Source organism: Dermochelys coriacea, chromosome 6 (genome assembly GCF_009764565.3).
Source record: "Dermochelys coriacea isolate rDerCor1 chromosome 6, rDerCor1.pri.v4, whole genome shotgun sequence".
Taxonomy (NCBI): domain Eukaryota; kingdom Metazoa; phylum Chordata; order Testudines; family Dermochelyidae; genus Dermochelys; species Dermochelys coriacea.
Window position 1 is genome coordinate 55,951,647 of NC_050073.1, and position 27,039 is coordinate 55,978,685.

The 27,039-nt window shown below is 42.3% G+C and overlaps 1 protein-coding gene across 1 annotated transcript in view; it reads right to left on the reverse strand.

Annotated features, from left to right (window-relative positions):
- Window positions 1-27,039, reverse strand: part of MYBPC3 (myosin binding protein C3) — a 148,959-nt gene that overhangs the window by 36,891 nt on the left and 85,029 nt on the right. Inside the window, exons 22-26 of the mRNA XM_043515805.1 lie at window positions 26,007-26,084; window positions 24,482-24,641; window positions 13,640-13,744; window positions 3,483-3,671; window positions 592-726 (exon numbers count right to left, since the gene is read on the reverse strand). Of these exons, the coding sequence (XP_043371740.1) occupies window positions 592-726; window positions 3,483-3,671; window positions 13,640-13,744; window positions 24,482-24,641; window positions 26,007-26,084 (667 nt within the window). The remainder of the gene's footprint in view (window positions 1-591; window positions 727-3,482; window positions 3,672-13,639; window positions 13,745-24,481; window positions 24,642-26,006; window positions 26,085-27,039) is intronic.

Here is a 27,039-nt window from a genome sequence, read left to right on the forward strand (position 1 = left end):
ACAGCCCTGAGCAATGGAGCTAGGTCAACCTAAGTTTTAGTGTAGACCAGGCCTTGTGTTTACTTACGTGTTTAGTTTAGTTTAGTTTAGTTTATTTGTATTACTGTAGCACCTAGGAGCCTTAGTCAAAGACCAGGACCCCAAAATGCTGGTTATTGTACATACGTAAAACAAGAAGACATTGCTAATGTGTTGTCTGTAAAGATGATATGGGTTATTTGACTTGGGTTGGATGCTGCAGAAATGCTAAGATGATGATTGCAGTGATGCACTGAGTCTTTTGGCAATACTGTGGTTATATGCAAGTACTGTTTGTGATGATTATTGTGAAGATGATGGTGTGACAACAATGTTATGGTTGATATGATTATATCATGGTACTATGAGAATGCTGAAGTAAATGTGGCAATGCTTGATAATTATATTGGGATCACATCCGCCATCGTTAGTGGTAAGCTTTAATGTAATGATGCTGGATGTACTTATTTGTAGTGCTGCTGTTGTGAAGCTGTAGTAGTTATGGTGATATTTTAGTTATTCTGTTCTGACTGATAATGCTCAATAGATACTGTGGTACTAGGGCTTACTCACATCCTTCTTTGCAGTACTCCACATTGTAGCCATCTAGTCCCCCTGCTCCAATCCGCTCAGGGGGTCTCCACTTCAGGGTAACAGTGCTGCCAGAGATGTCTTCCACTGTAAAGTGGGTTGGTTCACTTGGGGGAGCTAAAAGAAAACAAGTAGAAAGTAAAATCCTGAGATATAGGATTATAAGTGAGAGAACATGGTAGATGTACAGGGAGTGATCAGTGTATGAATTATATTACTAAGCGGAGGGCAGGCGGGCAGTCAAAATGATATAGAATCATATCAAACCCCTGCTCTAAAATGTAACCTTTGTCGTTCCACTTGATGGAAGAGTCAGTGACTAAAACCCCAACAAGGAGAAATACAAGATACTTGTACAGTAACATAGGAAGTCTAGCTAGATAGCCGTTGCTGTGCACAAGTTCCTTTATAGATAAAAGCTGATGAAGAGACTAGAGCTCTGGAGAAATGAATCAGCTTTTCAGCTGAGGAGAGCAGGGGAATGGGAAAAAACAATATCTGTACAATTTGTTTCAGAGTAGCAGCCGTGTTAGTCTGTATTCGCAAAAAGAAAAGGAGTACTTGTGGCACCTTAGAGACTAACAAATTTATTAGAGCATAAGCTTTCGTGAGCTACAGCTCACTTCATCGGATGCATTCGATGAAGTGAGCTGTAGCTCACGAAAGCTTATGCTCTAATAAATTTGTTAGTCTCTAAGGTGCCACAAGTACTCCTTTTCTTTGTACAATTTGTGTACTGCACTTATGACTTGACTATTATCAGGTAAAATTCATCAATGGCACAAATAGGTGTAACACATTTTACTTCAGTAGTGGTATGTTGGTTTACCCCAGTGGTAAAAATGGCCTATAGTATCCATATTGATTTACAAGTGCAACTAGATCTGATCTGTGCAATAGAAACAGAAACATGAGGAAAAAAACATTTTGGTGTCAGGAGTTTCACTTCTGCTAAATTTATCAGCATGCCCCCTCAGAACAGGAGCTTCTTGCCCTGTGAGTCTTCTGCACTTCGTAGCTCAGCAAGAACAGCAGTTAAATACAGTCCTAGTGTCTCATCTTATCTTTGGGTGTGCTTCTTTTCTACTAGTTTGAAAAAACAAAAGTCTTGCTAAAGAGTTCTGAAACCTGAATAGGCCTCAGGAAAACAAAACTTAGATTTAGATACCAGTACCAAAACCATAATTCAAAAATGTGAGCTGAAAGTGAACTTGCTTAAAGTCACATATTGCATGGCTGAAACACTGTATTGAGAAGTTTTCCAGCTGTTGTTATCTGATCCCTTCTTCATCCAGATAGATATTTAAGTAGGATATCCCCAGGGCACATGCTCTGAGGAGTTACTTGAAGGTTGGAATTGCAGAATTGTGCATTTCTAGCATTTTATATCCCTTGTGGAAAAAATACTCTATTCAGGACACATTTCATAAAAGGACTGCAGAGAACCTAATACATGTGAGAGGATGTAAATTGTGTACCAAAGTATTAATACAGTAGCTCATTCACACACCACTTTAAGTTATATGGTATGGCAGAACACATTTTAAATAAATTATTTTTGCCATACCAAATATGTATATATCATAAACTGAACAGTTCTGGAATATTTTAAACATTTTAAATATTGCTTTAAATATATCAATTATGCTGTAAGCTCAGTATAGTAATACACTATTTACTAGATTTATATTATATTATTAGCATTGTAGTTTATTAGTGCTATTAAAAAAATCAGATTTTAACCAGTTCCTTGCTGTTGCTGAATTTCATCAACAGCCTTCATTTTCAAAATGAAATAAAGATTGAGCATCATACACACGAGGAAAAGGTAATTAGCAGCACACATGAACATACAAAACATACTGCAAACTCAAATACTATTCTCTGAAGCAATGGGCTCAGGCTTTATCCCTAATCTAGTAAATCTCTGCCTATTCCATGAAAACTTTGGACCTTTTTGTTCAGTAGCTCCTCTTGATGGTTCTTGTTGCTTCCCTTCTGTCTCCATAGCCCAACTGTTGGGTGACTGAAGTCCAGAATTAACAGACCCCTCTTGCAGTTCATCCTGCCCTCCTGGTCCCTTGCAGTGGCCTTTTGCTTTCACACTGTCTCCTTCAGAAGACTGTTCCCCCTGGCTACAGTCTGCAGATTGGGCCACTTTAGTCATTTCAGACTCTAGCTATTGGTATTTTTGTTACTGCTGTTTCTAAAGCCCTCAGATGGCTGGCTTCCTGGAGACTCACACAGTTTGCTCCCAGCTCAGGGACTGCTGAAGACACTGTACTGCTGGGTTGAGAGGAATTATTTATAGAAAATAAATTCCTTGGATATTTTCTTAATCAACTAGCCTTGTAGTTCTGGAAGGGGCTAGGATTAAAGGAGGAGGGATACTAGGATATTTGCACCCATAAGGGAATAGGGGAAGCTGAGAGGGGCTGGGAAAATGCTATTAATTAGTTCCCTCTCCTCTCCAGACCCGGCCTTGGCTCTCACACTTCTAATTATAACAGCTAGAAATTCATCAGCAATTTCATGAAACTAGAATCGCTGTGCTCCCCAAAGGAATGGGAGAAAGAGAAGAGAAAAATGACAAAGAAAAAAGGTTTGACCTGAAGAAGAGCTCTGTGTAAGCTTGTAAACTTGTCTCTCTCTCTCTCACCAATAGACGTTGGCTCAATAAAGATATTACCTCACCCACATTATCCCTCTAAAGAAAAAAGGTGAGAAGTATGGAATGGAGAGAAAATATCAAAGTTAGCTGTCTCAAAAAAGTAAACATTTTTTCTTTTTAGAGATGGTGGAATGAGAAGATGAGAGTTCATTTATCTGTTTCTTTGAGATCAGAGAGATACTGTACCATTGATGAAACTCACCAATTGGCATGAAGGGCTGTGAGGCAGGGCTAGGCCGGGACATGCCAATGGAATTCACAGCATAAAGCCGCATCTCATAAACAACACCTTCAATCATTCGCTTGGCTTCATATGACAGCTCCTTCAAAAGGTCAAAGTTCAGCCGCATCCACCGGTAGCTCTTCTTCTTTTTCCTTTCTAAGATGTATCCTATGAATGAAAAACATTTCTGTGATGTACAAGAATTAGAAGTGGCTGAGACAGCATAATTTTCTGAAGCAAAAGAAAAAGGAAAATCATCCTTCTGACTGTATGGAGGGGCCCAATCCAGGTCCAACACTCCTGAGTTTGCACTTCAGAGCCTCCTCTCTGGAGATCTATGTGGCATCCAGTACTATCTACCTCCTGTGCTCCAGAGTCTTGCTGGGCCCAGTAGTAGCCACTCTACACTGCCATTAGTTCTTGTCATCAGATTTGATTTCTCTGTTCTAAGACCTGAAATTTGCCTGAGCTTTTGAGAAGGAATATGATGACACCATCCTTCTCAACTGAAACAACAGTGGAAGGAAGGAAACCCACATTGCTGGAATTTACCATTTCTTTTACTATATTTCCCTTTTCAGTCAAATTGTACTAAGCCAGAGAGAGTGGCAAGTAAGCAAATAAAAGGCAATAAGAAACCTCTTTAAAACGAGAGAGAGAGAGAAATATAATTGTAAATGAATCGCCAGGATGTGCACATAACTAAATTGCTGTTGCTCTCCACCTTCCATGCTCTGTTCCCTCTCTACTATTTGACATTTTCATTTGTTTGATCACACTGGAAATTTAGATTGTAGCTCTTCTGGGGCTGCAGATGCCTTTCTATGTCTGTTGTTAAGCACCTAGCACGCTCTCGATGCTATACGATAATAGTATTCTATTATGTATAATATGTAAAAATAGTAAACAAAGCTGAGAAAGACTAGAGTTCCCATCTGCCCTCTCTAGACCCATTACATGGCTTGGGAACAAGTATTCTTCATTAATCACTGAACCAATTAAGGCATGAGCGCCTCATGTGAAGGTAAAGATTTGAAATATTGTAGGCCCATTATTAGATAGAGATGGTAAATTTGTTAATAATGATGCTGGAAAGACAGAAATGTTCAGTAAACATTTCTTTTCTATATTTGGATGATGTACTCATATCATATGAGAATGATGAAGTACTTTCCAGCCCATTAGTACAGAGTAGGATGTTAGGCAACATTTAGTAGGGATAAACATTTTTAATTCAGTAGACCTGGATAACTTTCACCAAGAGTCCTAAAAGAGTTGGCTGAGGAGATCTGTGGCCAGGTGGTGGTAATTTTTAATAAATCTTGGAACACTAGAGAAATTTTAGAAGAATGGAAGCCTGTTAATGTTGTTCTACTATTCAAAAGGGCAAGCAGGATGACCTGGCTAGCTTTAGGCGGTTAGCTTGAAATCAGTCCTGAGCAAAATACTGAATAAATTGATACAGGATTCAATTGGTAAAGAGTTAAAGGATAGGAATATAATTAATGCCAATCAAAATGGTTTTGTGGAAAATAGGTTTTGTCAAACAATCTGATTTAATTTTTTAAATTAAATTTAAAAGAGATTACAAATTCAGCTGAAAAAGGTAACTGCATAGATCTAATATATTTAGACTTCTGTAAGGTGTTTGATTGAGTACCAGACTACATCCTGATTAAAAAATTAGTACTATGCAATATCAATAGAGCACATGTTAAATGGATTAAGAACTGGCTAGCTGACAGATCTCAAAAAGTAGTTATCAATGAGAGGGAATCATTGATTAGGGGTGTTTCTGGTGGGGGTTTACAGGGATCAGTATGAGGCCTAAAACTATTCAACATTTTCATCAATGTTCAGGAAGTAAATTTAAAATCACTGCTGATAAAATTTTTGTATGACACAAAGACTGGCTGTCAGAAAGGTAAATAAGGAGGACAGGGGAATCATACAGTGTGATCTGGATTGTTTGTTAAGCAAAGCCTCAAAGAAAATGCATTTTAATACAGTCCAGTGCAAAGTTATACAACTAGGAGCAAAGAATGCAAGCCATACTTGCAGAATGGGGGACTGTATCCTGGAATATAGTGACTCTGAAAAGAATTTGGGAGTCATAGTGGATGAACAAGTGAATTCTGTGGCAAAAAGAGCTAATGTGATCCTTGGTTACGTAAACATGGGAGTAGGAGCAGAGAGGTGATTTTACCTCTGTATATGGTATTGGTGAAACTGTTACTTGTGTACTGTGTACAGTTCTGGTGTCCACATTTTAAAAAGGATGATGAGAAACTGGAAAGGGTAAAGAAAAGAGCCGCAAAAATTATTCAAGGGCTGAAGAAAATGGTTTACAGTGAGAGACTTAAGGAGCTCAATATGTTTAGCTTATCAAAAAGAAGATTGAGAGGTGACATGATTACAGCATATAAGTAAAAAGAAAAGGAGTACTTGTGGCACCTTAGAGACTAACAAATTTATTTGAGCATAAGCTCACGAAAGCTTATGCTCAAATAAATTTGTTAGTCTATAAGGTGCCACAAGTATTTCTTTTCTTTTTGCGAATACAGACTAACACAGCTGCTACTCTGAAGCATATAAGTTCTTTCATAGTGACGAAATATCAAGCACTAAAGGGTTATTTAATGTAGTGGAGAAAGGCATAACAAGAATCAGTGGCTGAAAGCTGAAGCCAGATAAATTCAAATTAGAAGTTAGGCAAAAAATTTTAACAGTGAGAATAATTAACTATTGGAACAAATTACCAAGGAAAGTGGTAGATTCTCCATCTCTTGTGTTCAAATTAAGACTGGATAACTTTCTGGAAGATGTGCTTTCACCAAACACAAGTTATGCTTTATTAAATTCATGTTACTGGTCTCAATGTAGGGGTAACAGGGTGAAAATTAATGACCTCTGACTAAGGTCCCTTCTGGCTTTAAACTGTATGAATCTTCCCACATAATTGGTATATGATATGCATTTAGATTCTTGCATGGAAGATAATTTAAAAAAACAAATATCATTCTAGTTTGATTTGAGTGACATCTATTACTATGACTTCCCCTGACATTTTTCACTTCTGACGCTGGGAGACCAGATGCCAGCTTATGCCAGGACCCCTAGGCCTCATGGCACAATGACAGATGCGTAGCTGGAAACCAGTCTGGCTCACCTGTGTGTTAGCATTGTTACAATAGACATTAAGTTTATAAGAATGTGTTTAGTGTTTAGACTTGATGAAATGCTGGGAGGATGCTGCATGCATTGATCTCACTTATAACATCTGTATCTCATGGTATAAAGTTATATTCAGTGTTTGCATTGTAAAACTCAGTAATTGTGTAACTCACCAAATGGGAAAGAAGCTTTAATTAATGTGATGTGCTGGTCCCCACACACAGGAAGGCCCATTGAAACCAAATGAGCCATTGTAAAACATCAAAGTACAAAGATTTTGTTGATTGTCCCACACATCCCCATGAAGAGGAGACAGGCGCAAATACTTGTCCCATCAGCTTGAACTATGGGGGAAGGGAATAAAAATCCCTGTATCATTATACTGCTTGGAATTTAGAGAGGGCAGTAGTTTCTAAGCATAAGCAAGGGATCCCCAATCTGCTTAGCCTTGGTTAGCGCTAAAGGACATAGAAAGCCTGCATATCACAGCACCTTCTAATACATTTTGGAACCTAAGATTGTAACTAATTTGTGTGTGTATGTTTACTTTCTTTAACCTTGTAAATAACTCTCTTATTTCTTAGTTAATAAATCTTTAGTTAATTATAGGATTGGCTACAAATGTTATCTTTGGTGTGAGGTCTAAGGTGCAATTGAACTGGGATAAGTGTCTGGTCCTTTGGGATTGGGCGTAACCTGAACACTGTTGTGATTTTTGGTATAAGGGACCATCTGTCACAAAGGCAGGTTTGCTTGGGTAGTAAAATAGACTGGAGTACTGAAGGGGACTATCTGAGACCCCATGTTCAGGCTGCTGTAGTGCTTGAGGAGTTCACACTTACTATTTGGTTGGTGAAATCTAAGTATAGAACTCACAACTAGTTTGGGATTTGTGCCCTGCTTTTTGACAGTCTGCCCTGAGGTTGGCACTCACACCTGTGAGCTACTCAAGACAGCCTAATACCACTGACAACTTTTCCCATTAAAATCTTCAGTTGTTTATTATGCACTGGTGCACTTTAGCTAAGGTTGCATTACAAAGTTCAGTTTTAACAGGAACTTCAAACCTTTGTTTTGTAAAAGTCTTATTGACATGGCAAAAAATAAAACATTGAATATAAATTTTGAGAACTGTTTGAATTTTTCATGGTATTTTTCAAAAAAATGAATTGATACAGAGAGAATAAGAAGAATTTAAAAATCACCCCCTTTGGCAATTTTTCACTGGTTTGCTCATTTTTTGTCTGCTTCTCCAAGAAATCTGAAACACTCTGGGACTTGTTCTTTGTCCACATTGTTGCCCTATATGTGCTAGACTATCAATCATAAATTGGTAACTTTTGTCTGTAGAGGATTTTATAACTTGTTAGTAATTATGGTAAATATTAGCTCCAAGATGAACCTGCTGAATTAATTTGATGATGAATCTGTTTTGGCTTGAGCGCTGTCACTCACTCTTGGAGACAAAGAAACACATGAGTGAGAGAGATTCAACAAATACCCATGTAGTGTACAGGAAAACTTCCTGGTCTTGGAAAGATAAGTCCAATAATTAAAAATCTCACCTCCCCTACTTTTGTTTAAATTCCAATGCAATTCAATACCCTTATTGTTGACTAACCCCATAAACCTCAAATTAGAAGATGGTTAGGGAGTCGCTGCTGAAGACTCCCCTCCATTTTAAAAATATGTTAGCAGAGATCTTATGCAAGGCCACCTCAGGCTCATAACTCAGGTCTCTAAGGATAGGTACACTAGTCAGTAGTAGAATACTGGTGAGCAGCAATCCTGGATTCTATCCCTGGCTTTCGGAGAGGATCATGGTTTATTCTTTAGAGATAGGACAATCCAAACTGATTTTTAGTCACTCTGTTTGGTGCCATGGACAAGATTGGGGTTTGTCATGTTAGGCTATGTCTATGGCTCCATGTCTAGTTGGCAGCCGGTGTCAAGTGGAGTGCCCCAGGGGTCGGTCCTGGGGCCCGTTTTGTTCAATATCTTCATAAATGATCTGGAGGATGGTGTGGATTGCACTCTCAGCAAATTTGCGGATGATACTAAACTGGGAGGAGTGGTAGATACGCTGGAGGGGAGGGATAGGATACAGAAGGACCTAGACAAATTGGAGGATTGGGCCAAAAGAAATCTAATGAGGTTCAATAAGGATAAATGCAGGGTCCTGCACTTAGGATGGAAGAATCCAATGCACCGCTACAGACTAGGGACCGAATGGCTCGGCAGCAGTTCTGCGGAAAAGGACCTAGGGGTGACAGTGGACGAGAAGCTGGATATGAGTCAGCAGTGTGCCCTTGTTGCCAAGAAGGCCAATGGCATTTTGGGTTGTATAAGTAGGGGCATAGCGAGCAGATCGAGGGACGTGATCGTTCCCCTCTATTCGACACTGGTGAGGCCTCATCTGGAGTACTGTGTCCAGTTTTGGGCCCCACACTACAGGAAGGATGTGGATAAATTGGAAAGAGTACAACGAAGGGCAACGAAAATGATTAGGGGTCTAGAGCACATGACTTATGAGGAGAGGCTGAGGGAGCTGGGATTGTTTAGTCTGCAGAAGAGAAGAATGAGGGGGGATTTGATAGCTGCTTTCAACTACCTGAAAGGGGGTTTCAAAGAGGATGGCTCTAGACTGTTCTCAATGGTAGCAGATGACAGAACGAGGAGTAATGGTCTCAAGTTGCAATGGGGGAGGTTTAGATTGGATATTAGGAAAAACTTTTTCACTAAGAGGGTGGTGAAACACTGGAATGCGTTACCTAGGGAGGTGGTAGAATCTCCTTCCTTAGAGGTTTTTAAGGTCAGGCTTGACAAAGCCCTAGCTGGGATGATTTAACTGGGACTTGGTCCTGCTTTGAGCAGGGGGTTGGACTAGATGACCTTCTGGGGTCCCTTCCAACCCTGATATTCTATGATTCTATGATTCTATGTTGCAATGAAAAACCTGTGGCTGGCCCACGCCAAATGACTCAAACTCATAGTGCTCAGGCTAAGGGGCTGTTAAATTGCGGTAAAGATGCTCAGGCTCCAGGTGGGGCCCTGTCTTTAGGACTCTACAAGGTGGGAGGGTCTCAGAGCTCGGTTGCAACCTGAGCCCGAACATCTACACAGCAATTAAACAGCCCCATAGCACAAGCCAGTTGGCACGAGCCAGCTGCAGGTATCTAATTGCAGTGTAGACATACCCTAACATGATAAATCCCAATCTTATCCACAGCAACACACTACCTTTCAGAGTGACTAAATCAGCTTGTGTTATCCTATATCTTATAGCAGGGTTCTCAAAATTTGTCATAGTGAGACACGGTGAGCTATGAAAAAAATGACTACACCTCCCCATAGTTTAGTAAATATAACAAACTGAAAATCCCATATGTTGCAAAAAATAATAAAAATGTAAAGATTTGATCAATTATAGATCAATATGAGTTTCAGAAGTATTAATTTTAAGTTCAAAAACAGTATAAATGGAAGCAGCTAAAATAAAACTTCACAAACATTTTAGGAAACATGACACCAAATAATGATATATTAATTCAGTATAATATCAGTCAGCCCTATCTTATCAGTGGAAGGGGTGTGTTTGTTTCCTTGCTGCACAAAGTAGTGAAATTCAGGGTTGCAGTGTAAAAAGGAAGAGACATAAGTCATCTTCAACAGAAAGCTGGGAGCCATACTTTGTTTTCATTGCAGTTAATAGTGAGAAGCCTGACGTAAGTAGGTGGATAAAAAAGGAATGAGGGCTTTAGGTACCTAGTGTATTAATTCATGAAACTCAGATAACCACCAATAACCAGTAGCTGTGTAGCATTTGATATATCGGTAGACTCATCTATCTGAATTGAATAATATGGGCTCTGACAAACACTTTCTAGGAGCTGCTCTTTTATATTAGGTTTCAGAGTAGCCGCCGTGTTAGTCTGTATTTGCAAAAAGAAAAGGAGTACTTGTGGCACCTTAGAGACTAACAAGCTGTAGCTCACGAAAGCTTATGCTCAGATAAATTTGTTAGTCTCTAAGGTGCCACAAGTACTCCTTTTCTTTTATATTAGTGGCCATCTCCGCAATACGGTGAGAAACTGTGTCATTAGAAAGTGGGATCACGTCTAGCTGTGATGCTGCTTTCTCTTTTATCATCACCACACATATCCTTTGCAGCTGGAAGTAGTAGTTTCTCACCTATGTTGTGCAGCTTACCAGCTCTGGCAATGCACAAAGCCACATGGTAAGAAGCCTCAGTAGCGGTCATGTTAACAGTGCTTAGACTTCAACAACTTTTTTTTGTCCTGTTAATGAGGTGCATAGCTTGCAGGGCCACATATTGTCATTTACCAATTCATCGCCGCCTACAACACCTTGAGGCCTTGGTGCATTGGTGGACCAGCACCATGTAAAGCCCAGTTTGAAATAAGCTGTCTTATTTTTGTCTTCTGCGTTTTGCTGGAACTTACACTTCTTCCCTCACTTTGGCTTGCGTTGTACACTTTTCTCCCTTTGTCACAAAATGATCCATTTCTCATATAAGCTGTTTCTCGCTGTTTCTTGCTGATAATGTTTTTAAGTTCTTGGGGGAAAAAACATGCAACAGATGTCTGACGTTTCCCAGTTGCTAAGATTGTCCTTCATGGGACTAGTGAAGAGCCCTGCAGTGCCCCATGCGGCTGTGCTTCCCACTGGCAGAGCAGGGCAGGCTGCGGTTCCCTTTGTCACCTCAGGGTGGGCTCCAGTTCTCAGCCCAGACTCCCACTCTGTCAGAGCAGGGCAGGCTGCGGCTCCCACTTCAGCCCGGATTCCTGCTGTCAGAGGGTCTCCCCTGCTTTGTTTTTAATCTACAGAGGCGTGAGTCTATGACAGGTCTCAGCTTGAGAAGCTGGCTCTTTAGCATAAGCTGTAAAGACTCATGTTTTTCCCTCTGGAGGTCACTGATTCACTCCCTATTGTTGTCCAAGATGGCAGCCATCATACCAGCAGGTGTTCCACAGTGGGATTTTTGCAAGCTGAGTGGCATGCTTCATACTGGCGGGGATGGGAGATCCATATAGATAAAACTGCTAGTGTAATGTCAGACTTGAAGAAGAGCTCTGTGTGCTCAAAAACTTGTCTCGCTCACCAATAGAAGTTGGTCCAATAAAACATATTCCATCACCCACCTTGTCTCTCTAATATCCTGGGACCAAAACAGCTACGACTACACTGCATAGTGTAATATAGACACACACACCCTGCAGCTGCTGCTGGCTGTATCCAATTTTCAGAAGTCCAGGCAAGACTTTGGAGGGTTTTAGAAGTGAGTGATGACACAGACTTCTTCACGGAGGTTCCTTCCAGCTGATAGATTATGTAATCAGTTCTAAACATGGAGGGTGTTTTACAGTGTACTTACTTTCATTAACTTTTAAAAGGGGTAAAGTATTAACTTCTAAATGGGGGTAAAACAAATAATTTTCTGATGTACATCACAGTCTCACACACACTCTTCAGGAGGATCAATGTAGTCAGGAGCAGCTTCAGCAACACAGTTTCTCCCTCTGATTCCCAGGCATGTTCTGCTCCATTTCTCCCCTGACTGTGGGAAGCTATCCACTGTTGTACATCAAAACCATAAAAAACCTAGGAAATTAGTAAACAAAAACTACAGTGATAGTAGTATCAATGACCTCTACAGTGTTAAGGCAGAATAACTTTCCAAATACATGGAAAGCATGACAGTCAAACGTGCTGATCTATTGATATAAAAGCATATGAGGTCACTTAAGATTTTGTGCTAGAGAGAGTGTAAGTTTAATGAAGTTATATTGCTTTTTGTTATCTATTGGAGATGGACATGAAAGCCTTATGGAGTGTTGGAATGCATCAAAGATAATGTTGTGGGTAATATGAAAATGGAAGAGAATGCACAAATCTTTCCCCTTCTTATTTTCATTCTTTTAAGGGTTTCAATGAAAAGACTGAATTCTGCTGCAACCTTAACTGTCACTAAACATAGTATTTGCAGTTTTTGTTCTAGTTTTCCTGATATTAAAATCCTTGACATATTAGCTAAAACTTTCATTAGGGATTGAAAACAATACTTAAATGACCTGACCCAACTGAAAGCAGCTCCACATAACTGAACCATTGGTTTCAGAGTAGCAGCCATGTTAGTCTGTATTCGCAAAAAGAAAAGGAGTACTTGTGGCATCTTAGAGACTAACAAATTTATTTGAGCATAAGCTTTCATGAAGCTACAGCTCACTTCATCGGATGCATTGGTGTGACCTTTTCAAACTATTTTGTGAGCTTTTGATAACAGCAACATGGCAACTGCTGGTGTGTTTCTTCACATCTAATAGTTTAAGCTATTAACTCCTTGGTGGCTGGAGTGGACACTTCGCAGGTCCTATTATTCCTGCACAGGGTACCAGTGATTCCTATAGAAGTTACTCCTTTCTTTTGGGGAAAAAACGAAGATCTAATACAAACTCTACTCTCCTAGAATATAGTACGAGGAGTTAAAAGGGAGGAATATAGTAGATCATCCATAGCTACAGTGCTTCTCATGAGGCTTCATAAAGAGTGTATTGTGCTGAAACAAGGAAATTCAAGCAAGTCCAGACCCTATAGACTTCGGTAAAGTTTCAGAGTATGGAATGGGAACGTCTAACTTTAGTTTCCTTCTGTCTTGACACTAGACATTCCCATTTGTGCCCTTGTCCAAACACAGACTTAAGTCTGTCAGTGAAATGTGTCCCTGATTTAGATGGGGCAGATACAAGGCACTCTGCCCCCAAGATTAAAGGACCAGGATTCTGATAGCTTGAGAATGAGTAGTGTGCATCTCTCAGTTTTAAGAGTCAGCATATCTGATTTCTGTATGAATATGTTGATAAAGGCCCCAGGTCTCATTTTAAAGGGCCAGTAACTGGTATAGATGAGTCTGCTGAGGACTCTGTCTTTTTAGCAACTCTTACCCAGTATTGGTTGGCCTCCATCATATTTAGGGGGTTGCCACTGCACTGTGCAGTAATCCTCTCCTACATTGATGATCTTGGGAGCTTCTGGAGGATCAGGAACATCTGAAGATTGTATGAGAGAGGGAGTGTCAAAATTGTTACCCTTGCCATCAGCTATGTTACTAAACATTTTTGTTGAGCATTTTTCCACATTATATATCTCAAGGATATCCGCACAATCAAATCAAACCTAGTGAGAGATCTCTCCTCCTTCATTTTGAAGACACTGTCCGTCTGTCTATGGTATTTCTAATGTGCAGATCTAGATCTGTAGCATCTAAGCACCAGATACAGTATAAGTCATTACCTCAGTCGAGACTGAGCCCTGCTCTTTGATGCTTCTAGGTTAGGTTGCTTTTACTTTAAATTATGTTTGATTATTCATATATCTTAATCTATACATCTATAGACACATCTTTGTAAAATACAAAATTTTAGCTGCATAGTACTCTGTATAATCTGCCCACACCCCACCAAGGTTTTGACAGCTGCAGTCATAACATGTTTCCTCTGGCCTGCAGAATAGGTGCATTCCTGAGTTGCATCATTGTTGGTCCATAATTTGGCAGGCAGAGGGAGCTGTTGCAGAGAGAAGTTGCCTCTTGCTACTCCTGGGGAAATTTTGTGCCACTGCATATTCTTCCTGCTTCTGAATCGAGATTGGGAGTAGAGGTGGTTGTGTGTATTTAGGAAAAAAGTTATCCACATATTTTTAACAAGAAAACATGGAATACTGGATGTATCCAATCATGGTACATGGTAGCTGGAGCTTGAAGGTCATGAGGTTAATCTGTTGAATGATCTAGAATGAGCCAAGATAACAGTGGTTTAGTTTCCTTGAGGGTCGGGAGATGTCCAAGTGCTGAGCTGAGAGACATATCCTGTCGATGGAGATCAGTGTATTGTTTGTAGTTCTCTGTGGCTGAGTTTGTGTGATTTTAATTCCTCTTGAATGCAGTGGAGATGTTCACCAAATTGGAGGCCGTAGGGTCTCATGGGAGGTTGGCGGTACAGATGGATGAAATCAGGGCTGGAAGCAATAATTGAAATTGAAGGGACTTTGGCAGATTGATTTGTGATCGGAGTTATTGTAAGCAAACTTGGCAAAAGGCAAGAGCCTGATCCAGTCATGTTGATGAAGCAGTGAAGACATTTTTCTAAATTTGGCTTATCTGTTCTGTTGTTCATCCATCTGGGGTGGTAGGCAGAGGAAATGTGTAGGGTGACTTCCAGGAGTTGGAACAATTCTCTCCAAAAAGGGAGACAAATTGTGGCCCACAGTTGGGTGTAATCTCAGTTGATAACCCATGGAGCTTGAAGATGTGGTTGAAAAATAAGTTAGCCGTTGCTTGTGCAGTTGGGATCTTCTGACAAGGCAAAAAGTGCACTATTTTGATGTGGAGGTTGACAACAATCAGTATAGCTGTGCAGCCCTAAGAAGTTGGGAAGTCAGTGATTAAATCTATTTATTGATTTAACCGCTACTCCTTCCTGCTTCTCCATGTGGGCACCAATGATAGTGCCAAGAATGACCTTAAGCAGGTCACTGCAGACTAGGTGGCTCTGGGAAGAAGGATAAAGGAGTCTGAGATGCAAGTTGTGTTCTCGTACATCCTCCCTGTTGAAAGAAAAGGCCCAGGTAGGGACCATCGAATTATGGAGGTAAATGCATGGTTGCACAGGTGGTGTTGGAGAGAAGGCTTTGGATTCTTCGACCATAAGATGTTATTCCAGGAAGAAGGATTGCTAGGAAGAGATGGTATCCACCTAACAAAGAGAGGGAAGAGCATCTTCGCAGGCAGGCTTGCTAACCTAGTGAGGAGGGGTTTAAATTAGGTTTGCCAGGAGATGGTGACCTAAGCCCTGAGGTAAGTGGGGAAGTATGATACCAGGAGGAAACAAGGAGGAGGGTGCAACAGGGGAAGGCTCCTGATTCATACTGAGGAAGTAGGGCAATCGGCTAGTTATCTTAGGTGCCTGTACACCAGAGGTGGGCAAACTACAGCCCCCAGGCCACATCCGGCCCACAGGACCATCCTGCCTGAGCTCTGAGCGGTGCTGCAGAGCCTGGCCTGACCTGGTGCTCTGTGCTGCGCAGCGCAGCTGCCAGCCACTCATGCTTCAGGAAGCACGGTAACGGGGGGGTTGGATAGAGGGCAGGAGAGTTCCGGGGAGTGGTCAGGGGCATGGATAGGGGTCGGGGCGGTCAGAGGGCAGGGAACGGGGGTTGAATGAGGACAGGGGTCCCGGGGGGGGAAGTCAGGAAGGAGAGGAGGGGTTGGATGGGACGGTCAGGGGACAGGGAGCAGGGGGAGTAGATGGGGCAGGGGTCCCGGGGGGGCAGTCAGGAAGGAGGGGGGATTGTATGGGGGGGAGTTAGGGGTGGGGGGCAGTTAGGGGCGAGGGATCCAGGGGTGGTCAGGGAGAAGGGGTGGTTGGCTGGGTCAGGGGTCCCAGAGGGGGGCAGTCAGGAAGGAGAGGAGGGGGTTGGATGGGGCGGTGAGGGGGGCAGTTAGGGGCGGGGGGGTCCAGGGGCGGTCAGGGGACCAAGAGTAGGTGTGGGTGGATGCGGCAGGGGTCCCCGGGAGGCCGTCAGGGAACAGGAGGGGTTGGATGTGGCAGGAGTCCTGGGGGGGCTGTCAGGGGGCGAGAATTGGGGGGGTTGGATAGGGGGCAGGGTCTGGGCCATGCCTGGCTGTTTGGGGAGGCTCAGCCTCCTCTAACCGGCCTTCCATACAATTTCAGAAACCTGATGCGGCTCTCAGACCAAAAAGTTTGCCCGCCCCTGCTGTACACAAATGCAAGAAGCCTGGGAAACAAACAGGAAGAATTGGAAGTCCTGACACAGTCAAGGAACTGTGATAAGATTGCAATAGCAGAGACTTGGTGGGGTAACTCACATGACTGACGCACTGTCATGGATGGGTATACACTGTTCAGGAAGGACCGGCGGGGGAGAAAAGGTGGAGGAGTTGCACTGTATGTAAGAGAGCAGTATGATTGCTCAGAGCTCCAGTATGAAACTGGAGAGAAGCCTGTTAAGAGTTTTTGGTTTAAGTTTAGAACAACAAGAGTGATGTCGTGATGGGTGTCAGCTGTAGACCACCAGACCAGAAGGATGAGGCTTTCTTTGGACAACTAACAGAAGTTTCCAGATCACAGGCCCTGGATCTCGGAGGGGACTTCAATCACCCTGACATCTGCTGGGAGAGCAATACAGCAGTGCTCAGACAATCCAGGAAGTTTTTGGAGAGTGTTGGGGATAACTTCCTGGTGCAAGTGCTGGAGGAACCAACTGGGGGCCGTGCTCCTCTTGACCTGCTGCTCACAAACAGAGAAGAATTGGTAGGAGAAGTAGAAGTGGGTGGCAACCTGGGCAGCAGTGACCATGAGATGGTCGAGTTCAGGATCCTGACAAAGGAAGAAAGGAGAGCAGCAGAATATGGACCCTGGACTTCAGAAAAGCAAACTTTGACTCCCACAGGGAACTGATAGGCACGATTCCCTGGCAGGCTAATCATAGAATCATAGAATATCAGGGTTGGATGGGACCTCAAGAAGTCATCTAGTCCAACCCGCTGCTCAAAGCAGGACCAATCCTCAACTAAATCATCCCAGCTAGGGATTTGTCAAGCCTGACCTTAAAAACTTCTAAGGAAGGAGATTCCACCACCTCCCTAGGTAACGCATTCCAGTGTTTCACCACCCTCCTAGTGAAAAAGGTTTTCCTAATATCCAACCTAAACCTCCCCCACTGCAACCTGAGACCATTACTCCTTGTTCTGTCATCTGGTACCACTGAGAACAGTCTAGATTCATCCTTTTTGGAACCCCCTTTCAGGTAGTTGAAAGCAGTTATCAAATCCTCCCTCATTCTTCTCTTCCGCAGACTAAACAATCCCAGTTCCCACAGCCTCTCCTCATAAGTCATGTGTTCCAGTCCCCTAATCATTTTTGTTGCCCTCTGCTGGATGTTTTCCAATTTTTCCACATCCTTCTTGTAGTGTGGGGCTCAAAACTGGACACAGTACTCCAGATGAGGCCTCACCAATGTCGAATAGAGAGGAACGATCATGTCCCTCGATCTGCTGGCAATGTCCCTACTTATACATCCCAAAATGCCATTGGCCTTCTTGGCAACAAGGGCACACTGCTGACTCATATCCAGCTTCTCGTCCACTGTAACCCCTAGGTCCTTTTCTGCAGAACTGCTGCCTAGCCATTCGGTCCCTAGTCTGTGGCAGAGCATTGGATTCTTCCGTCCTAAGTGCAGAACTCTGCACTTGTCCTTGTTGAACCTCTTCAGATTTTTTTTGGCCCAGTTCTCTAATTTGTCTAGGTCCCTCTGTATCCTATCCCTACCCTCCAGCGTATCTACCTCTCCTCCCAGTTTAGTGTCATCTGCAAACTTGCTGAGGGTGCAGTCCACACTATCCTCCAGATCATTTATGAATATATTGAACAAAACCGGCCCGAGGACCGACCCTTGGGGCACTCCACTTGATACCAGCTGACAACTAGACATGAAGCCATTGATCACTATGCATTGAGCCCAACAATCTAGCCAGCTTTCTATCCACCTTATAGTCCATTCATCCAACCCATACTTCTTTAACTTGCTGGCAAGAATACTGTGGGAGACCATGTCAAAAGCTTTCCTAAAGTCAAGGAACAACACGTCCACTGCTTTCCCCTCATCCACAGAGCCAGTTATCTCGTCATAGAAGACAATTAGATTAGTCAGGCATGACTTGCCCTTGATGAATCCATGCTGACTGTTCCTGATCACTTTCCTCTCCTCTAAGTGCTTCAGAATTGATTCCTTGAGGACCTGCTCCATGATTTTTCCAGGGACTGAGATGAGGGTGACTGGCCTGTAGTTCCCAGGATCCTCCTTCTTCCCTTTTTAAAAGATGGGCACTACATTAGCCTTTTTCCAGTCGTCCGGGACTTTCCCCGATTGCCATGAGTTTTCAAAGATAATGGCCAATGGCTTTGCAATCACATCCGCCAACTCCTTTAGCACTCTCGGATGCAGCGCATCCGACCACATGGACTTGTGCTCGTCCAGCTTTTCTAAATAGTCCCGAACCACTTCTTTCTCCACAGAGGGCTGATTACTTCCTCCCCATGCTGTGCTGCCCAGTGCAGTAGTCTGGGAGCTGACTTTGTTCATGAAGACAGAGGCAAAAAAGCATTGAGTACATTAGCTTTTTCTACATCCTCTGTCACTAGGTTGCCTCCCTCATTCAGTAAGGGGCCCACACTTTCCTTGACTTTCTTCTTGTTGCTAACATACCTGAAGAAACCCTTCTTGTTACTCTTAAGATCTCTTGCTAGCTGCACCTCCAGGTGTGATTTGGCCTTCCTGATTTCACTCCTGCATGCCCAAGCAATATTTTTATACTCTTCCCAGGTCATTTGTCCAATCTTCCACTTCTTGTAAGCTTCTTTTTTGTGTTTAAGATCAGCAAGGATTTCACTCTTAAGCCAAGCTGGTTGCCTGCCATATTTACTATTCTTTCTACACATCGGGATGGTTTGTCCCTGTAACCTCAATAAGGATTCTTTAATATACAGCCAGCTCTCCTGGACTCCTTTCCCCCTCATGTTATTCTCCCAGTGGATCCTGCCCATCAGTTCCCTGAGGGAGTCAAAGTCTGCTGTTCTGAAGTCCAGGGTCTGTATTCTGCTGCTCTCCTTTCTTCCCTGTGTCAGGATCCTGAACTCGACCATCTCATGGTCACTGCCTCCCAGGTTCCCATTCACTTTTGCTTCCCCTAGTAATTCTTCCTGGTTTGTGAGCAGCAGGTTAAGAAGAGCTCTGCCCCTAGTTGGTTCCTCCAGCACTTGCACCAGGAAATTGTCCCCTACACTTTCCAAGTGTATGAGAGGAAAAGGAGTCCAGAAGAGCTGGCTGTATTTTAAAGAAGCCTTATCTAGGGCACGGCACAAGACATCCCGATGTGCAAATATGGCAGGCAACCACCTTGTCTTAACAGAGAAATCTTTGGTGAGCTTAAACGCAAAAGGAAGCTTACAAGAAGTGGAAACTTGGACAGATGACTAGGTGGGCATGCAGGGGTGTAATTAGGAAGGCCAAAGCACAATTGGAGTTGCAGCTAGCAAGGGATGTGAACGGTAATGAGGGTTTCTATAGGTATGTTAGCAACACGAGGAAGGTCAGGGAAAGTGTGGGATCCTTACTGAATGGGGGAGGCAACCTAGTGACAGATGATGTGGAAAAAACTGAAGTATGCAATGCTTTTTTTGCCTTGGTCTTCACAGACAAGATCAGCTCCCGACTTCTGCACTGGGCAGCACAATATGGGGAGGAAGCGAGCAGCCCTCAGTGGTGAAAGAACAGGTTAAGGACTATTTAGAAAAGCTGGACATGCACAAGTCCATGTGGCCACATGCAATGCATCCAAGGGTGTTGAGGGAGTTGGCTGATGTGATTGCAGAGCCATTGGCCATTATCTTTGAAAATTCATGGCGACTGGGGGAGGTTCTGGATGATTGGAAAAAGGCAAATGTAGTTTCTATATTTAAAAAGGGAAGAAGGAGAATCTGGGGAACTACAGACTGGTCAGCCTCATCTCAGTCCCTGGAAAAATCATGGAGCAGGTCCTCAAGGAATCCATTTTGAAGCACTTGGAGGAGAGGAAGGTGAACAGGAACAGTCAACATGGATTCACCGAGGACTGGTCATGCCTGACCAACCTGAATGCCTTCTATGATGAGATAACTGGCTCTGTGGATATGGGGAAAGCAGTGGACAGTGGTGATATATCTTGACTTTAGCAAAGCTTTTGATATGGTCTCCAACAGTATTCTTGCCAGCAAGTTAAAGAATTATGGATTGGATGAATGGACTATAAGGTGGATAGAAAGCTGGCTAGATCATCGGGCTCAATGGGTAGTGATCAACTCAATGTCTAGTTTGCAGCTGATATCAAGCAGAGTGCTCCAAGGATTGGTCCTGGGCCAGTTTAGTTCAACATCTTCATTAATTATCTGAATGATGGGATGGATTGCACCCTCAGCAAGTTTGCAGATGACACTAAGTTGGGAGGAGCGGTAGATACGCTGGAGGGTAGGGATAGGGTCCAGAATAATCTAGACAAATTGGAGGACTGGCCCAAAAGAAATCTGAAGAGGTTCAACAAGGACAAGTGCAGAATCCTGCACTTAGGATGGAAGAATCCCATGCACTGCTACAGGCTGGGGACTGACTGGCTAAGCAGCAGGTCGGCAGAAAAGGACCTGGGGATTACAGTGGATGAGAAGCTGGATGTGAGTCAACAGTGTGCCCTTGTTGCCAAGAAGGCGAATGGCATATTGGGCTTCATTAGTAGGAGCATTGCCAGCAGATTGAAGGAAGTGATTATTTCCCTTTATTTGGCACTGGTGAAGCCACATCTGGAGTATTGCATCCAGTTTTGGGCTCCCCATTACAGAAAGGATGTGGACAAATTAGAGAGAGTCCAGCGGAGGACAACAAAAATGATTAGGGAGCTGGGGCACATGACTTATGAGGAGAGGCTGAGGGAACTGGGCTTATTTTGTCTGCATAAGAGAAAAGCGTGAGGGGAATTTGATAGCAGCCTTCAGCTACTGAAGAGGGGTTCCAAAGAGGATGGAGCTAGGCTGTTCTCAGTGGTGGCAGATGACAGAACAAGGAGTAATGGTTTCAAGTTGCAGTGGGGGAGGTTTAGGTTGGATATTAGGAAAATATCCTAATCACCACTAGGAGGGTGGTGAAGCACTGGAATGGGTTACCTAGGGAGGTGATGGAATTTCCATCCTTAGAGGTTTTTAAGGCCCAGCTTGACAAAGCCCTAGCTGGGATGGTTTAGTTGGGGTTGGTCCTGCGTTGAGCAGGGGGTTGGACTAGATGACCTCCTGAGATCTCTTCCAACCTAATCTTCTATGATTCTATGATATCAAGGCCCCAGGTTGAGATATGGGTGGAAGTGGGATCCAGACACCCAGAGGTTTGGCAGTGGGGGTCTTCATCCAGCTGCATGTCTCCCTGGAAGCAATGTAAAGATTTGATGGAGGAGAATAGTTTTGGCCACCAAAAATTGTGAGAAATCAGCTTCTTTGTCTTCCAGTACCCAAAATGGCCTGCCAGCAGGGAATTGTGACATAGCCAGAGTACAGCTAGATGGGGTGATCCATCAAGGAGATAAAGGAGATCTTTGAACCAGAGTAACTTGTTTTTGACTGAGAAGTTTGGGTCAGAATTGGCTGACATCCATTTCACTGAAAGGAGATCACTGACCAGTGAGGAGTTTACAAGGCCAAAAGATCAACGTTGGAGCACATTCACAAAATGGCACGGCTTTCAATATAGTGGCAGGTTCAAGAGGGTTATCCCCTTTATCTAGGAACTCCCCCTTGCAGGATAATGCACTGAGTTCGCCATTTTGGGTTCCGGGCTAGTAGATCAGGGTGAAGTTAAATCTAGTAAGGAAGAGAGGCCAACATATTTGACATTGGTTGCGGGCTGTGCCCATTCAGAGATGTTCCAGGTTTTTATGATCTGTGAACACGTTGCCTGGAAAGTGCACACCTTCTAGAAGGTGGTGCAACTCCTGAAATGCAGCCTTGATGGCTAGTAATTCATTATTGTATATTTGGTGATTTTGTTCCTTAGCTGTCTATTTCCTAGAATAAAAGGCACAAGCATGGAGGTCAGCATGGAGGTCATTTGAGGACCACATCGCTGAGATAATACTACCCCAATTGCGTAATTGGAAGCATCTGTTTGAACAACAAAAGGGTTTAGATGCATCTTGGTGTATTAAGACAGGGGCAGAAGTAAATGCTTTCTTTAGCCAATCAAAAGCCAGTTGGGCTTCTGGTGTCCAGTTGAAAGTGGAGTTTTTCTGTAGCAGTTGGGTAACTGGAAACACCACTTTTGAGAATCCTTGGATGAATTATCTGTAGAAGCTGGTGAATCCTAGAAAGCATTGGATATCACAAGTGGTCTTGGCAGTTGCCCAAGTTAAAATTGCAGAAACCTTTTTGAGATCCATACTTATTCCACTGGGAGAGATGGTATAACCCAAGAAGTCCACAGCAGTGTGATCAAATTCACATTTCTCAGGCTTCCCATATAAGCCATTTGCTCAAAGACATTCAAGTACCAACAGGACATGCTGGTGATGCAAGGTTTGGTTTTCAGAAAAAAATAAGAATGTCATCTAGATAAATTATGATAAATTGGTTCAGAACCTCCTTGAAGATATCATTAACCAAATGCTGGAACATGGTGGAGGTGTTACAGAGACCAAACAGCAGCATGAGGTACTCAAAATGTCCATACCAAGTACGAAAGTCTGTTTTCCATTCATCGCCCTCTCAGATCCAGACCATGTGATAGGCGCTTTAGTGGAAATTTTTGCTGAGCTGACCCTTTCTACTTCTTTGCTGATCAATGGCAAAGGATATTTATTTTTGATGGTTATATTGTTCAGTGTTCGATAGTATATGCAGAGGTGCAGGGTGCCATCCATTTTGTGAGAAAACAGGTTTGGGGCCACAGTGGGGGACACAGACAGATGGATAAAATTCTTTGCCAGATTTTCATCAAGATACTCCCGTAGGAACCTGAGTTGAGGTTCTGATGGGATAAATTTTGCACAAAGGGGATTTTGGCCCCTAGTTGGAGGTCTGTGGGGCAGTCATAGGACCTATGTGGGGTGCAGAGCATCAGTATTATTTTTATCAAATACATTTGCAAAGTCCTTGTATTTCACAGGGATTGGTGAGTTATCCTCATTTAGAGCCTGCTGTATGCAGAAAATGGTGGCCTTGCCCAGATTACATCTAGGGGTCCTCAATACCAGATTGGACTAGGCACTGATGTAGACAATAGTCAGATTCAAACCAAACTTCTTGTGCTCTCCAACAAATGCTCATATCATGGAGAGAGAGCCAGGGGATGCCAGGCATTATTGGGAAGTGAGGTTAGTTAGTATGTGTGATAGTAATACAATAGTAATACATAGTAATACAATGGCTGCACGTATGTTATCTTACCTTATTTAAGAATAGAAATTAATAATATAAAGAACCTATCCCTTTTGTAAATCCTGTCTTAGTATTTGTCCCTATGACTTCATACAGCAATGAACTACAAAGGTTTACAATATGGCATGCAAATAACATTTCCTTTTATTACTCCTAAATTTGTTCAGTTTGCCCTTGTTCTTATAATACGGGCCAGGATATAAAGAAGGAGCTGATTGATTTTCACAACACCCTTCATAATCTAGAGTACTTCAGTCAAACTCCCCTCTAGCTCTTCTCCTTTGTAGGCTAAATAATTCCAGTCCTTTTTAATATCTTATACCGTATGTATATATCCCTTCATTCCATAACTGTTTGCCATACATATAATAAAGTAGTTTCTGTTAGAAAACTTACACAACAAAATGGCAAAAAGTGATTTCATTCTATAGACATAAACTTCTATAAACCCCACTGAGAGAAGAGACTGGATCACTGACATTCAAAAATGTAGGGAAAGGGAAGGGAAGGATATTCATATAGCCTAATTTTTATGAATGGGAATGATTCTTTCTCCTCCCAGATGGGGAATACAAGGGAAGCTACTTAGAAAAAACATTTCTGTCAAGTTTTATAAAACATATTCCTTCCATATTGTCATTTTTCACCTCTTTGAACTCAGAGTCAGAGCTGCTCTCAGGTTTACAGGAATGCGGGTAGGTCTGTCCCACTGAACTCAAGAGTTTTTTCAGAGACTGGTTATTCCTGTCAGTCACTTACCAATAACCTTTACTGTGATATCAGCCTTATCTTCTCCTGCTGGGTTCTTTACTGTAACTCTATAAACCCCCTCATCTGGCTTCTCTGCTCCTTCAATGATGAAGATACAGTGGTCTTCATGCATTTCTACACGAACTCTACCTTCAGATTCAGAGAGAAGCTGTGGGCATTGAAAACAGCAAGTGAAGTCATTTGTATCTAGGGTGGAAACAGAAGAGCCTAATGCTGTGTCTGAATGAAGGGAACAGGGATTTGCATAAACATGCTGAGCCTGCAGCAACATGTAAGTCTTTCTGACTCCAACCATTACCAATATCACTGAAAAGCTATCAATGAAGTTCTATTCTGTTTTAGGGTTCTATTTTGTAGGAACAACAGGACATCAGTGGATAGCCATTAACAGTTCCGAACATTCTCCTTTGGGGAGAAATTGGTTTTTAAAGCTCTGTAAGCACCATTGGTAGTTAAAAAGACCCTATTGCATTTCAAAGTTTCAAACTTGTGACGTGGGGATTATCCTCTGCTCCCCTCTCTGCCTTGGCCCACACATTTTGTCTGTGTCCAAATCTTGTTGCTTCTTCCTCCTTGACATTTCTAAGATCTGAACTTTTGACCTTTTGTTTTTATCCACAATACTAAAACCCTTGTCAAAGCCCTCATCTTCCATTTTTGTTACTGTCACTTCCTCATCCTCAGGGCTCTTGGATGCCCACATCATCCCCGCCCCCACTTAATTAAAAATACTTTGACCATTTGATCAGTGCTAACATGTCTAAGCATAACCATCACCACTTTGTTGTATCCTTTTCCTTTTCCCTGTGTCACATCCTTGTATTTTTAGACTCTATGCTCCTTTGGACAGGGACTGTCCAAGACCTATGTGTATGTACAGTGCCTAGAACAATGGGGTCCCAATCTTGTCCCAGGCCTCTGAGTTCTAATGTAATAAAAATAGTAAAATAATTCTTCTGACTGACTACCACACATACACCAATGTAACAAAAATTAATGCAGGATAAAAGGGATTTAATGTGAAAACAGGTAATGTCATGATCTTGTATTGTGTCCTTCACATTCCCATCACTTTACCTGTTGTCATCTCTCCTCACCTCCTACTAATCTCTTCAACTAGTTATCTTTAGTAAGACTCAAAAAAGGGTTAGATAGCCTTATGTAGATAGAGTTATGTAAAACAGAATTTACAAAAAAATATTTAGAAGTGTTATAAACCCTCATGCTTCAGGGCAAAAGTCCATCATTAAACAATGGTGGTTAGGAAGAAACTTTCCCCTATAGACAGGTTATTCCACAAGTGTCCACTAAGGGGTTTCTTGTGCCTCCCTCTGAAGCATCTGATAATTGCCACTGTGAGGCAGGACACTGCCCTAGATGGACAGTGGTCTGATCCATTATGTTAATGCCTATGTTCTATATACTTTAAATTTTAAGCTCCTCTTGGCAGGACCATTTGCCTGTAAATACACCAGATATATTTATGGGTTTGTATAAATAATAAGGAACTTACCTTACTCTCATTACTTAAATCACTGCTGTAGTCTGGGGAATCCATGGAATCAGCATTGCTTAGCACATTGCAGCTGTTCTAGATGAGCAAAGAAATACATGAAAGATAATGGAGCAAATAATCAAGCAATCTATTTGCAAACACTTAGAAGATAATAAGGTGATAAGTAAAAGTCAACATGGATTTGTCAAAAACAAATTAATGTCAAACCAACCTAATTTAACAGGTAACAAGCCTTGTGGATACAGGGAAAGCAGTAGTTGTGGCATATCTTGACTTTAGTAAAGCTTTTGATACTGTCTTGCATGACCTTCTCATAAACAAACTAGGGAAATGCAACCTATATGGAACTACTATAAGGTGGGTGCATAACTGGTTGGAAAACCGTTCCCAGAGAGTAGTTTATCAGTAGTTTACGGTCAAGCTGGAAGAGCATATTGAGCGGGGTCCCTCAGGGATAGGTCCTGGGTCCAGTTCTGCTCAATATCTTCATAAATGATTTAGATAATGGCTATAGAGTACACTTATAAAGTTTGTGGACAATACCAGTACTGGGAAGGATTGCAAGTGTTTTGGAGAATAGGATTAAAATTCAAAATTGTCTGGACAAACTAGAGAAATGGTCTGAAGTAAATAGGACGAAATTGAATAAGGACAAATGGAAAGTACTCCACTTATCAAGGAACAATCTATTGCACAAATACAAAATGGGAAATGACTGCCTAGAAAGGAGTACTGTGGAAAGGAATCTGCAGCTGATAGTGGATCACAAGCTAAATATGAGTCAACAGTGTAACAATGTTGCAAAAAACCCAAACATCATTCTGGGATGTATTAGCAGGTAATGTTGTAAGCAAAACATGAGAAGTAATTCTTCCACTCTACTCCATGCTGATTAGGCCTCATCTGGAGAATTGTGTCCAGTTCTGGGCGCCACATTTAAGGAAAGATGACAACAAACTGGAGAAAATCCAGAGGAGACCAACAAAAATGATTAAATGTCTAGAAAACATGACTGTGAGTAACGCTTGAA